This window comes from Amblyomma maculatum, chromosome 2 (genome assembly GCF_055883805.1).
Source record: "Amblyomma maculatum isolate TAMU_Amacu chromosome 2, ASM5588380v1, whole genome shotgun sequence".
NCBI classification, from domain to species: Eukaryota; Metazoa; Arthropoda; class Arachnida; order Ixodida; family Ixodidae; genus Amblyomma; species Amblyomma maculatum.
In genome coordinates this window covers 123,560,603-123,575,805 of record NC_139345.1, presented here as the reverse complement: position 1 = coordinate 123,575,805, position 15,203 = coordinate 123,560,603, and the positions used below count along the sequence as shown (strand labels likewise).

Genomic DNA, 15,203 nt, shown 5'->3' with positions numbered 1-15,203 from the left:
ATATGAGAGAGGCCTTCGCCCTGCAGTAAGTATAATCAGGCTGATGATGATGACTAGGTGGACAGGCTGTTTTGTGGATAAAAGGCCAGTTTGCATTTGATCAGTTTCTAAGGCAACAGCTTTAAGAACTATTACTAGGCGACAGGCTGTTTTGTCGCTAAAAAGTCCAGTTTGCAGTTGATCAGTTTCTAAGGCAACAGCCTTAAAAACTATTACTACGTGGCAGGCTGTTTTGTGGCTAAAAGTCCAGTTTGCAGTTGATCAGTTTCTAAATCAACAGCCTTAAAAACTATTACTAGGCGACAGGCTGTTTTGTGGCTAAAAAGTACAGTTTGCAGTTGATCAGTTTCTAAGGCAACAGCCTTAAAAACTACTAGGCAACAGGCTGTTTTGTGGCTAAAATATCCAGTTTGCATTTGATCAGTTTTTATGATGAAAGCCTTATATGCTTCATTAGTAATAAACCTGACTTAGGGCATTTATGGGGTAAAAACTATGAGCTTGCCTCATGCTGATGGTAGTGCGCAGATGGCGCGGCCGGTACTGATTGGTCAGCGGGCTGGGTGATGTCAAGAGTTCACAGGGTATGTATGGTCCAGTTGGATCTACCAACTCCTTTCATATGGAAGGGGGAGATGAGAATCAAACACATCACAACACTTGTGCACCCCTTTTGAAGCCGGTAGGCCACATCATAAAAAAAAGAAAAGAAACAATATAACTGAAATCACGTACAGAGCAGGAGAAAAAACAGGAACGGACATGAGTGTTACTACCAACCGACGTTCTATTGCATGCGAGCGGTACAGAAGGAATACAAAGCACGTCAACCAAGTGCATCAACCAAGCGCACACCTACTCAAATGCCATGTCGGGAAAATTTGTAATTAGAAAACTGGTGGGTACCAAATGGCATTGGTGTTCGAACCCCATACCTCCCATGCAATACGAACGCTCAGACCAGCAGGTTAATAGTGGACGTTAGCGATAATGCTGTGCAAGTAAGTTTGTCATTCACAACTGAGAGCACGAAGCCGTATTAGAACAGTTGGCTAATTCATGCCACCTAATTAACAATTTAGCTACAGTGCAAAATAAATAGCAGTTGCCACCACACCTGGCGCTCAACGTTCTCTTAGTTTTATTTATTCAGAATGTTCAGAGTTCCTATCAATCATTTTTTCGTGTTGACTTGCACACCCTGTTATTACAAATTGCAAGGTGCCTTCACAGTAGTCGCAGCCAAGCTAATAAGGCTTCATTTTTTTGTTTCCATATTTGTTAACATTTGTGCTGAGCACACATTATTTATTGAACTTATTGACACTCTGTGTGTACTGTGCCAGAAGCAGCAGCAGCAAAACAGGAGCTTGACTGCCACCCATCTTTAGCAGTTTTTCCACATTTGATTGTATTTTCTTGATTTATGTAATGGGAGGTGAAACTTCATTTCCATGAAGCCTACACATGAACATATTTGTCAAAGCAGTTCATTGTGCTGATTGGTAAGTATACCGTGGAAGGTTGCCTGTGCTCCTTCCATGCTGCGTGCTGGCATTTTTGTAAGTTTGAAAAAATCGGCTGGGTGAGCTTACTTTTTCTTCCCACTTCCTCTACTGCAACAGAACCTGGCAGAGAAGAACCGGGGTCGTGCAAGCATAGCTGCCTTGACAGGCGTGTCCAGCAAGCAGCGTGAGTGCCACACTTTGTTCACTGCTATGCCTGCCTCGTTGCAGACGCACTTAATTGGCACCTTAAGTGCATTGCTGGCAAGATTTTTAAATGCCATTTGCCTTTTTTGTGGCTTAATACCAGCTCTCTGAATTTAATGCTAGGCAGTGTGGAAACTTCCATATTTGCCTCCATTCGAGACCAACCTACCGCGGCGGTTCATCCACTTTGGCATTCAATTGGTGACGCCAGGATTGGGATGCATTGTTGTTGTGGCCGTAGGAAGAAGGGAAAGAAAATGCACAGGCCTGTTACTGGCTCTGTAGCTGAGCCACCTCCGCTGCCTCGTGCGGACAGAAGAGAGAATGTAGAGAAGAAATAAAAGAAGAGGGAGAGAAAGGCGTGCGCCGGAACAGCCGTCGCCCACCACCTAAGCAGTGGCGGGTGCAATGATGGCCTACAACAGATAAAAATTCAGTGGCAGGCTAGCCCCTGCCACAAGCGGCGTTGACCTACCAGTCCCAGCCCCGTAGGGCCAGGAACAGCCACCTTTCACCACCTCCCCCGATTGATTCATCCTTGGCTGCGGAGACCGCATTTTAATTGCATTTGCTAAAGAACCTGGGGGGGGGGGAAGGTTTGAATATAGTCTGGAGCCCTCCATTACACTGTCTCTCGTATATCAGCCCGTAGTTTGCATCAAGACGTTAAACCCTGCGTTCCATACCGCTTGAGACCTTGCTTGCACTGAAATTCAGTGTTTCAGAGAGTTGCATGACAAGCTTGAAAAAAATGGATGTGGCATACCACATCTTTTGTTTACATGAGAAAAGGCAGGAATAATACAGGTGGCTGGGAATGTATGTTTGTATAACAAATAACTACCATATTCTGCCTAAGTGATGGAAAGGATCCTGTGCACTGAGTATTCAAGACTGTTTCCGCACCTAGCATTTGAATCCATAAACGAAACTTCAGAACATGGCTTGTATGCGATGTTCATGTCTGTGTTGAAGAAGCAGAAGTACCGCTCCAGTTGCTTCTCGGAACCTTTGGTGATCTTCATCTGTCTAGGTCGAACCTACGAAAGCTATCAACCTTCATATGTGAAAATGCAGAAATGCTGTTATGTCCGAGTGAACCCTCGGGAAGTAGATAAGGTAGAGTGGGTGAAGAGGATGGGGACAACAGCTTTGCGCCAGCTACTGCCAGTGGAAGGCGGGAGCATCACACCAATTTCAGCTGGTGGAGGGGTAGAGGGTGTCGCATGAGCTGCATCTTTTATGCATCTCGTCGCACTTTGGCTGGCGCTTGTTTCATTGCCTCGAACACCTCAGAGACGCACAAGGCTTAACGATGTAATTGAATGAAAAATAAAAACAGACAGAGGTAAACAAGTGCAAAACATGTTGGGGCACCTAAGTCGCATTTCACATGGCCAGGTTAATTGGGAGCCATTTCTGTCTACATCTTTTCACTTTGCCCACAATTTGCAGAACTAAGGTTCCCCCTCTGTTATTGGCTAGTTTCATTATTCTGTAACTGAAGCTGTGTTATCCAGCTTTCAGCTTGATTTTCCTGGAGCCCAAATAAAATTTAGAAAAAAAGCTTCACTCTTTGTTTAAATACTCTCAATTTAAGTACCATGACCTCCATCTGTGGTAACTCATGCCAGCGTATACCAGGGTATACTTGCTTTTCTTTTTTTTAGAGTTGGCATGCTGATAACTTGGTTTCCTAGTTCACTTTATCATTCTAGCTTAAGCAAGGAACTTTAGGTGAAAAGAGCGTTACCTTCCTCCCTGGGTGGTCTGTGCAGTCCAGCAGTTGCTGAAGGACAGCTCTCTGGACCTGAGCACGGCAGGTGCTGACATGCGGGGCCTGGTTGCCCTTCTCCTGGAGGCCCTCAACGACCGCACCCTGGCACTCAGCCACCAGCGCAAGGCCAACAAGTGGGTCCTTAAGCTATGCCTCGGTTACTGTGCTCTATGCAGCCATCTAGACCACCTCAATGGCGTGCCCCACTGCGAGTTGGTAGCATTTTTTACCACTATTTTGACTCGGGGGCAGCTTTCCGAGTCGCAAATTTCCAGGACTATTCTATACTTTCCCTTTAATAAAATCTGTGCAACAGTGAGTAACATTCTTTTGCAGCCCATCAAATTACTTTTTTTTTTTTTGGCATTCATTGTGAAGGTACTGTACCTTTTGCAACTTCTTAGCCATGCATCGTGCATTGATTTTTACAGAGTGAAATCATTTGAATACAGCGACATCCTTTCTAACTGGTTGGGGGAAGCAACATTTAAGTGGCTGGTTTACAGTCATGCTTCTACTATATAATATTTCATTTGCTAGTGACTTGTCTATGCTTTTATTTTAAAGCTAATGTGGTTTACCTCCATAGCCATGAACGGCCAGAGGTCACTGAAAAGGATGTGTCGATGGGTTGCCTTTGGTGTAGCGCCTGAGTGCTTATGTGTTGTTGTTGTTGTTTATTTTTCAATTTGGTGCTTCAACTGCCTCGATTGCAGAGTTTTGGGCAAGCGTGTTACAGAGCTCGAGAACAGGCTTAAGTGCGACGGTACCTGGAGAGTCAGTATGCCCCTCTCGGCAACGGGTGAGTACTTGTTCCATGCGTTCTGTAAAAAAGGGGGAAATGTCAGAAACATGGATGTCGTGGCATGGAGTAAATGACATTTAAATATTTAGTCAATGTTTTGAGCTGAGGAATCCGTTCAAAAAGTTTAAATCTTTTTAACCTCTCTAGTGAGTCCTCTGAATTGAAAGAACTCCTGGAAACAGGGACAGGGGTAGAAGTGCTGCTCCAATTGCTCTATCCTGCTCCAAACTGCTATCCCTGCTCCATCCTGCTCCAAAATGCAAAATTGCTCCAAAACTGCTCCAAACTGGCTGTTTTGATATTCTGCCATCCAATTTAGCAAAACATGGGAACAGTGTCATTATACCAGTGGCAAAGATATAACGCATCTTACACTGGTCTTAATACAAATAAAATTTTTGTAAGGGAAGGAAACATGGAGAATAATAAATATTTTTTCTGAGCCACCGACGATTGGAGATAATTGAGAAAAAAAAAAGAAAGAAATGCACTGTCTATGTGACATAGCACCTCCTCTCAGCAATTTGAATTGCCGATAGACAAAAAAGCGAGATCAGCAAGCAAAGCAGGTAGCGCAAACTACTATGAGCTGTTACAAAGGAAATTTGTCAGACTGCAAAAGGACTCTGCTGTGAAAACAAGCAGGTACTTCATCATCGAGCCTCTTTGTCAGTGACAAGCTTGCCAAGCTTATGACAGACAAAACCATACTTGAAGCATTACGGCTTGGTACACCAAAGCTGTCAATCACTAGGAAGCATCTCAAGAGTTTTGGAAAGACATACGGGGCCTATCGCCAAAATATTAAAAACGCGCCCCAGCATTGCTCAAACAAGCAAACGATGAACAATTGGTAGCAGGCAGTGAAGTAAAAAAGCTGCAGGATGGAAAGGCTGACCTTCAATGCCATCTATCGATATCCCAAAGCTGCTCCAAAATGCTCGAGCCTGCTTCCACCCTTTAGACCTCCGCCATATTTACAAACGGACAAGACGATCGAGGTCATGCTGCAGCCGTCTGCGATCCCATGGTAGGCAAAAAGCACGGGAGCGGCACTAGCGCCAAGCTTGTCAAGACACGTTATTGTGGTTTCAAGGTACCTTTTTGACAGACAAAATAACCATGTGCTCAGAAATTTATCACTCCAGGTATAGGATCAAAAAGAATCATGCAATACCCCATATCTCGTTGCTTTGAGGTGTATTCAAAATAAATAAAATAAAATAGATATGCACAAGATAGGGAACGGAAATGTCATGCCCATTAATCTGAACTCCAATTTAGTATTGCTGCTAGAGTGCATCGAAGTGGTAAACTGGACATTTGAATCTATCAAGTCAAAATAGGTAAACACATTAGGTCAGACTAGATGTTCAGTTGTGAAGCGAACCAGCAAGTGTTACATTTGCTGCTAGTTCATTCCAAGTTTTTGCTAAAGTCGGCCTGTGTTATATATCTTTACATCTTTTTCCATTTGTCTTGTCAGAAATCAGTGCGAAGTTGGAAAGGCATTGAACTTGAATAAAAAGGAATCAACCAGACTGGAGATTTTGCATTTCAGAAAAAGAAAACTGCATTTACCAAATGCTTTGACCTTAGAAACATGCTCCAAAGCATAATTCAAATGCTCCAGAAGGGCTTTATTGCTGCTGCCAAAGCTGCTCCAAAATGCTCGAACCTGCTTCCACCCCTGCGGGGAGCATGTTGCGTCACTGAAGTGAGTGTAGCATAATAATTGAAAAAGCTTGCTTTTCCTCTTTTTCTTTTATTTTCAGAGGAAGGCATTGCTATGTTTATGGTAAATATTTGATGGCAGTACCTTGCTCAGTCATTTTGTGTACTGGTGCTAAATAGTTATGTACTCTGTTTCCAATAGCCACCTCACACTGATTTCCTCCTGTGGAATTGCTTTCCATTCTTGCTGTTCCTACTTGAAAATGATATGAGCCAAGAAAACTCTCTATTGTTTGTCATGCTAGATAACAGTAGTTTAACAGGTAAAGGCACCGCTAAGCTATTTTTAGCTTTGTGCATGAGAACTAGATTTTGTAAAGCTGCTAACTGGTTTAAAGTGAGTAATTTATGGGTACTTTGTATTTTTGAAGCTGTAAGCACAGTTTGGGAAAATTGTGTGGTTGTTGCTTGTTTAAAGAAATTCGCTTTTTGACTTGAAAAATGAAAAGTGTAGTGAAGATATACTATACTATAAAAAATTGGTTTTTCAAGCGGACGTTTTGATTACAAAAACTATCTCTAACCCTATCAGGCCAGATATGTAGCCAAGTTTTGGCTTATTAGCATGCACGCTTTGCATTACGTCGGTATCCAGTGGAGCCCTTTTTATCACATCTCTTCATGGGCCGTATCGGAGCAGGTATATGCCTGATAAGTTTTGTGGCATCCAGTTCCTCATTTGTTTGGCCTGTAATGTGTTGTGCATGTCAGTGCAACATGCCTAGTGCATTTTTTTGCTGGGTAAGGCATAGAAGTGACCGCGGCATTAATGGGACAAGTACCGGCCACTGCACCATTCAGAAAAAAAAAAGAAGTTTTCTTGGCCTAACCGCTCGATTGTTTTGAAAAATTTCTCAGAGGTGGCATTTAGCGATGATGTTTGTTTTATATCATGTTTGGTAGGGGCGCTTGCCTGATTTAATCAAAGCAAGTCGTAATCCTCATCGTCTGTGGTGGCAGCGGGCCAAAGCATCAAACTTTTGCAGCACTGGTACCAGTGCTGTCATTTTGCATCCATCAGAAGAGCACACTTTCCGCCATAGAGGCGGTGGTGATAGAGCACTCGTTTCTCCAATGGGTCCGAGATAGTGCTACCGATACCACTGCTGTGAATGTTTGATGTTTTGGTATGCCGTTGCCACAGATGAAAAGAATTTAATGATTACTTCTGACCAAATCTTTCAAATACTTCTCCCAATCGGGGTGTGAAACTAAAGTTACCACTAAATTCCACCACTGTGTAAAATTTGAGCCCAAACAAGCGTGTGGCTCGGCCAAGAGAGTATTTTATTCTATTTTGTCCAGACAATGCAATGGTCACTATCTGCAGAACCTCACGCATGATACAAAACTACTAAAGCCATTTGTGTATTCACACTCATGGACCTCTTTCTTCTGCGATATTAGTCTTCTATTGCATTTCGTATGCATATTTGCTGACCCCTTGTTTGTTCCTTTTCCACCATTATAGATTCCTCTTCCTTTCCTCTCTTTTATTAGTCTTCTATTGCAATTCTTATGCATATTTGCTGACCCCTTGTTTGTTCCTCTTCCACCATTGTAGATTCCTCTTCCTTTCCTATCTTTTACTAGTCTTCTATTGAAATTCTTATGCATAGTATTTGCTGACCCCTTATTTGTTCCTTTTCCACCATCTTAGATTCAGCGAAATTTACGAATGGGAGCAAAGGCAGCTGCATGTTGGAAGATACTGGCTCAATATCCAGCGGTGCTTCAGAGTCTTCTGCATCGAAGGCAGCACCAGAAAAAGGTCCCTTTTGCAATCTGTCTTGTCCACATGCGCATTACAGTCAGAACGAGAATTAGTTGAATCTGTTGCCCTCAATGAGCATGGTGCTATAGCAACAGCTTTTGTGGGGAAAAGCTGCACTGTGTATAATTGAGCCAGGTCGTCAGCACCAGGTGAGATTGCACAGGTGTTTACGACAATGAGGCCAACCTGAAGACTTTGTGCTGTTCACCAACACACGTGCCTGTCACCATGCGACTTCACCACTCTCATTCATAGCCGAATAGAGAAAAAGCATTTTAACGCAGGTGCAAGTGTATACTATCAGGCCACAGTGCTTTTGTTGCATGCTGTTATCTGTCTCTGCTGTGAGTGTTCTTAGAGTTAGCCGCATTACCTGTCAGGGTAATTGTTCACTCCATTTTGTTTTGCAACTAGCACTGGTCACCAATCCTAGCACTGGTCACCAATCCTGAGGTTTTTCCCATCATTGATGTTACCTTCTTTGACAAAACAGAAGGCTATAAACTAGAGATGCAAGTAGTGTACTGACCAATTAGTAATAAAGAAAGAATTTCACTTATCATTCCTGCAACTTGAGGTATACACTTGGACCAGAATGGAACACAGGTGGTCGATCACATGGCGTTCAGTGCAATGTGTGCAGACTAGCAAACAGCAGTAAGCATAGAAGTTCATGCTTGTGAAGTGTCTTAAGCATTGTTCAGTTAGGACTACTTCATTTCATTATATACTTGGCCCATTTGTTGGTCGCGTTCCGGAATAACACTAACTACAGATGCTAGCAAGCTCTTCTGAGCACTCGCAACTGTTTAGACCTTCGACGTTGAGGCAGTGCCCGCGATCTTACATCATCATCATCATCATCAGCCTGACTATACCCACTGCAGGGCGAAGGCCTCTCTCATATTCCTCCAATTAACCCAGCCCTGTGCTAGCTGCATCCACTTGACCCCTGCGAACTTCTTAACCTCATCCACCCGCCTAACTTTCTGCCGCCCCCTACTACGCTTTCCTTCCCTTGAAATCCAGTTTGTTATGCGAGGTTACATAAGCTAGCATAATTATAAAAAGCAGTAACCTTTCTCTCTTTTTTTTTTTTTGATGGCCAACACGTGAGCTTGACTCTTCGCTGAGGTGGCTTGTCAGATTTTCGTGGTGACATTGTTTTGCTCCCCACCTTGCTTGGAATGGATGGGCCTTGAGCTTTGACGAGGTGCTGAAAGAACTCTGTTACCTTTCGAGTGTGTGCTCGTGTTTGAAGTTTCTAGTGGGGGCACGAGCATTTCACACACTCAAGAAAACAGAGTGAACATGGGCAGCTCAGTATGATGTCCTTTTTAGGTTCAGTGTGCTTCTGTTCCTTGACCTTAGTACGACCTGCTGTGTTCACTGCATTGTAATTGCCTCCCCCCCCCATTACAATGTCCCCTTTTGCAGAGGTTCGCCATTCTGTGATTTCTCGCGAGAACTCACGGGATGAAGACGACTGTGTGGCTGGAGACGAAGACCTACCCCCTGAGTTGCAGCGGCTTCTCTCAGCTGCCATGAAGGAGCTCAATTCACCTCAGCACCGAGCACCCCCACCGCTGGCCCCCAAGAAAGTGGATTTAGCAGCTGACCTTCCCTGCTGACACAGGGCACCCCCTGGCAGCAGCAGCAGCAGCACTGCCGCACTTCGTCGCCAGTCCAGTGTGTGAACAACATGCACAAGGAGCACGAGGACGACCTTGTGCATTTTGTAACGGCTATAATGACAGTCTACGGGGTGTAGAACAGTTTATGAGAAAACTTGTGCTGGGACCCCAGGAGATGCTTCTTGCATTTCATCCCTCCACTGGAGGCACGTGAACTTTTCTTAAAATTAAGGGACGTTTGGTGGACAGTTTTTCGAACAATATTCCTTGCGCATGAGTGTGTTAGGTGCTACGACTATTCCAGTACAGTGTTGTTGCCAGCAAAGTTGCTTTATTATTGAGCATGCGTCTGTTGATTAGTGAAACCTTTATTTATATACATGCAAAGAACAATATGTTATTCAAGTGTGCAGCAGCGTGGCGCGCTGAAGTTCACGCACCTTACGAATGTCCGAGCTTCATTGCTGAGCGGAGCGTCTACGTGCGATAGACAGGCTTCGTGGACATCAGCATGGCCATATCCTTAGTCGAACAGGAATGATGTACCAAATGGGGAGCTTTTTTATCGAGGTGATGGCCTCGCATCAGTGTGCACAACGTGTGTGTGGGCTTAATCAAGAGCATTGGAGTCGTGCAGGCTAATAAATGTAAATTGCAGGCTGCACAGCATTTTTATTAATGTAAGCTACGTACCTGGCTTGCCGAGAATTGTTGCTGGTAAAGATGGATGAGCTGTTCAAAATAGCCCAGCAAACAATTTTTACGTTATCAACAAACTGACTATGGTTAGCTAAACCCGTGTTTCAAAGTCTAGTGACCTCCAGCTCATGTTGGTGAATGTAAATCTACCTGACAAGTGGCAGAACACTCCTCTTGGGTGTGGCTGTGATGGTAAAAGCATTGGGTGTTGACAGGATTCTGAGATCAGCATTAGCTGCTGCTGTGCGAAGTAGTATTTGTCGGACCAGCTCACGGTGTGATCCGCCAAGTGCTTTACAGCCATGCTCTTTGCATGCAAACTCAAGCTGCAAGTATACAGCAGGGCATGTAAGCATTGCAGTGGTGAACCGCTAATATTGTAGTTACGCTAGGTTACGTCCATAGGAATTCAGAGCACTGCCAGGGGTTTTATGTTTGCTTGCTAACTCATTTCTGGTAACAAAGGTTACTCCATTTGACAGCAGTTGTGGCCATGTAGTATTTTGGAAATTTCAGACATTGGAGCAAAATGCTGCCCCTTCTGTGTAGTCCCTTGCAAAGCTGCCAAAGCTATGAAGTATGTAGAGGCAACATAGTTGAACTATGTAATGTATTCCCAGTATAAAAGTCCCCTTTTTGACTGCAGAATCATGGCATGTAGTGGAATTTGTAGGAGCATTGATAAACTTTATGCAAGCAGAGAGGATGGTGGTTTATGTACTATAAATAAATTATGCATTAAAATTTTATCATTCAAGGGCGGTTGCATCTAGAAATACTTCCCCACTTTCTCCCACGTATTCAAGGAAGCAGTGGCATAACAAATGTGTCATTTAATATATACTACCATTTCAATTTAGTGTGTAGAGATCATCAGAACAAAATTTTTCAAGTTTAATTTAAAAAGACCAGTACATGTCCGCAGCTTCGCAGAAGTCTACAAGGGGCAGCAATTCAGCTTTCCTTATCTGCCACACACTGCAGGGCCATCACTAAAAGGTTTAGTGGTACCTGTAGCTTGCAGCTTAATTCCTAGAGGGTGTCACTTGTTTTAAGACCTGTGCGCTCTTCCAAATGGTGGTGCTGCGAAGAGCGTTGCGAAGCAACATTTATTTGTGGTGCATCTAGTGCATAATGACTGATGAAAATCATTAAAGCAGACATGCAGATGTCCTCTCCCCACATTTCACATTATAAGGGGAGTGTGCAGAAGTGTGGACAGTATCCATAACAGTGTGTTGGTGCACATTCTTTAATTGCCTGACTATTATTTGAGCACTATACTCGCATACAACTTTTTCTTGCTATGCGACCAAGGCTGCAGAGACAGAGCTTTCGTTAGTGTGTTACTACACCATGTAGTCCTGGCATATTTGGCCTCAATTGCAGTTTCGGTTTCAGTTGTGCGTTTACATGAAATAGCTTTCGTGCCACCAAAGAAGCAGAAATTTCTTTATTTCGACGACTTAAGGCATAAGTGAACTTAATTCACGGTTAATGAATAACATGCGCTACGTAGGTTGCCAAAACAAGTGCATTCCAAGCGTACAGAAACCGGCAGGTAAGACATAGCAGAAGCAGCTCACGTACGCTTCGGGAGATCCCTGACAGATGGCGCAGCCATTCCGTTTGCACGACGTAGTGTACTGATTTTAAAATGCACTACATTAATTTTGTACTGGCTTGTATTGTAGTAAAATTGTGATGTAACAATAACGTGAATATTTTTGTAATGGCATAATATTCCAGAGCACGGTTCACGAAATTTATGAAGGAACTGTATCCTGCTGCGCAGTGAGCCGATGCATTTCGGCTCTGTAGCTTTGGCTGAATGGTCATACAAAGTTGTCTGGGAGTATAGTAACTTTCAGTTCAGCGTCTAGAGCGGTCATATCACCTTTTGCATAAGACCTGACTGGCTGTTCAGTGAAAAAGGTTTCTTTTTTCTTTTACCATTCATTAAGTTAGACCAAAAACATCTGCCACTTGATGCAACACTTGGTATGGGTTACTCTTTATACTGTGAATTTGAAATACCATGAAATAATTTGTGGCTTTTCTTTTGCCATCTGATCTGACTTGCAATGTGCAGTAGGTATCCTAACAGAGATGGCATCGAATTCCATCTCGAGCTGTCAGTTATATCTCCATCATAGAACAGTAAGGCATGAATTGGCTGTGCGAGTAACAAGCCCTTACACAATCTATTTAGTGTAACTCATTAGTGGAGGCTGAAAGATGTGACTATGCAGTGTGGGGGTGGAACTGATATACATAATTGGTTGGTGTAACTGCCATTGTAGGGCTTTAGTCATCCACATTGGCAGTGGTGACCTATACAACTTCAAACCACTTACGCCTCTTTCCTCGCACATATGTCTTGCCATCTTTGACTTTTTACTCATGCTTAGGAGCACATTCTATGGAAGGAGCAGTCAGTTCACAAAACTTGGTTTTGGTGGGACCAGAAATGTTGACACTGGCTGTATAGTACTGTATAGTAATGTGGCATATAGGCAGACATCCAGACTGATCTGAGGTTTAGGTGGTGAATTGTGCCTGGGTTAGTATACAATCGGCCTCCAAGTGAATGCAAAAGGAAGAAAAACTGACACGTACAGGTGCGGGCATAAGTAAACGGAGCACGCTTTTTCAGTCAAATTAAAATAACGCCTTCCGCACTGCTGATAATAAAACAATATTTGCCCTAGTGAAAGGGCACTTGCGTCTACTTCTGGTTCACACATGCCACGACTACCAGTTTCAAATATAAACCGAGTAAAAAAATGGTAGAAGAAAAATGCGGGCTCCGTTTACATTTGTTCGCATCTGTACATCCGTGCTCGTGCTTGTCTAGTCTATCCAACCTCCATGATACCCTTTTATGCTGCACTCAGCAAGATGCACAGGACTCTACATAAGGGGAAGGGGGCTGCAACGTTCATTGGTATATTTGTCTTCTGGGTGGCAGGCAACGATAGGAGACAACAAATTTTGAGCCCGATCACTATGGCTATTAATTAAGGGGGCCACTTCGCCCTTACCACTTCTCATTTTAAACATGCCTACGACAAAGATATCTCAGCACACTCAAAACATGCTTTTCTAGTCTACTTGAGCTTTTCTTGTCATTCATGCCTGTCTAGTCTATCCATGCTTGTCTAGTTTGATGAACTTGACACGTGCAGTGTAGGAAATCTGATCTTAAAATAGTCCTACAGTATGAACGTTCAAGTCTATTTCTATGGATAAATGATCTCGCAGTGTGATATCTGTGTCACTCGATGCCACTTTGGTGTTATTATAGCTGAGCAGTAACTTTCATTTCAGCACAGTTGCTAAAAGAATGAACACTGAGGTTCATGTGTTTCGAGAGGATATGCATTAGTCATCAGCATACACTGTACTTGATGCTGCTGCCAATGCTGACTGATGCAAATAGTAGCATATTGTTTACAAATGTGGTTAAAGATGAGCTTCTTTACACTACTGGAAGCCAGAGTGTTTTGGCTTGCTAAACAAAAATGAAATGGAAGTGTTGCTTTGTGGCAATGTGGCAATGACAGCATGGTTGTGACCCAGTAATTATACTTGCTTGAGAAAAAAAAAATGTGCTTTTCCATTTTATCTAGTCCTTTTTTTCTTTTTTAAAGTGGATTCTTCTCTAAATAAACTATTATTTCTTTTGTACATTAGGTGTGGTTATGGCTTTTCAAAGTGACCAAGCTTGGTATCATTCATGTTTGGGTTAATTCAGTGTCAGGGGCATCATTATATTCCTGATCCCTTGATTGTGCTGGCACGTGGGGATGAGATCTTGGAGGGAGTGTCTCCTAATGCCTTCTTTTTTGCAGTCATAATGTTCACTGGTCCAAGCAGTTGGCCTTTGAGCAGTGGAATGTCTCTGGTCTCAGCAGTGAAATGTCTCTGGTCTCAGCTTCTTTCTCGTTCACAATAACGGCCTAAAACTTGCTGACTCCGACGCATACACGAGTACCAACAGTAGCGGAAAAATAGGTGGCCGATGCCACAGCTTATGGAACTCATAATTAACACCTGAGATCCAGCATTCACAGTCCTTGAGGAGCACGATCAACATCACATTTTTAGTGGGAAAGTCATTAAAGGAAGGATTCCATAGTGTAGGCTGTTGGTCGCATGTATATTCACGGTCGTGTTGCCGCTTGTTCACCAGCTCCATTGCTCAGGGGGAACAAGGACCCTTTTGTTTCCATTTTCGCTTTAGCTTTTGTTGTCGTGGTGCGCCGGAGGGGGACCAAGGACACCAGCTGCGCACTGGTGTTGTGTGAGATGTGATGCATTCCAAGAAGTCACGCATTACAGTGGCGGTGGAGGTGTTAAGTGCGCGCGCCCTGATCATGGGCAGAAAAAGCGAACGAATGGAAAGACTGCGACGTGTGTGTGTTCGTGTTTGTGGATATGTGCGTGCGTGCAAGCGAAGAGGCCGTGGATGACGCCTCCCTGTGAAAGGTCCGAACTTGGGAGGAAGTCTGCGGGCTGGCTCCGCACGGCCCCAGACTTTCATCCCGGAGATCTCGTCGTGCTCGAAGCCGGCGCGCGGAACACACTTGACGCGCGCTACGGAGGACCCTTTGAAATTACAGAAGTGATTGAGCCAAACCTAGTAGTAGTCATTGAAAGACTACACCATGCACCTGGTAAAATCAACCAAAAAAACAGTAAACTTTGAACAACTGCGAAGATACAAGGAGCGCGATCTCGCCGCTAATGAGCTTATGCCATCTCCCCGAAATGCTTGCACCTGAGGACAGGCGCTAATTCGGGAGGGTCGTGTCAGCGCTACGCCGACCAAAGCTCCCGTTTAGGCATTGTCTACCTTGACCGTCGAACGATGACGCCGCTATCCGACACCATGCCCAGCCAAGGCTAAAACAAACTTTCTCACGGCCGTCGCCGCAGCCCACGAAACACGAAACCGCAGAGCAAGATCACTGGATGAGAGAGAGCGAGCCGTCTCTGACGTGTACAGCTGTGTGTGCGTGTGCGTCGGTACCAGGGGTTTGACCATGGGAAAAACAGATGTGAA

At 44.0% G+C, this 15,203-nt stretch overlaps 1 protein-coding gene across 8 annotated transcripts in view; it reads left to right on the top strand.

Moving 5' to 3' along the window:
• LOC146199758 (coiled-coil domain-containing protein 149) overlaps positions 1-13,825 on the top strand; it is a 41,249-nt gene extending 27,424 nt beyond the window's left edge. For 7 of the 8 annotated variants that reach the window (XM_084595235.1, XM_084595234.1, XM_084595233.1 and 4 more), the window contains 5 exons: positions 1,626-1,692; positions 3,491-3,623; positions 4,206-4,291; positions 7,689-7,799; positions 9,240-13,825. In XM_084595235.1, the coding sequence (XP_084451361.1) occupies positions 1,626-1,692; positions 3,491-3,623; positions 4,206-4,291; positions 7,689-7,799; positions 9,240-9,433 (591 nt within the window). In that variant the 3' untranslated portion in view covers positions 9,434-13,825. The remainder of the gene's footprint in view (positions 1-1,625; positions 1,693-3,490; positions 3,624-4,205; positions 4,292-7,688; positions 7,800-9,239) is intronic. The other variant, XM_084595230.1, reaches the window with a different exon arrangement.
• Positions 13,826-15,203: the final 1,378 nt, after the last annotated feature.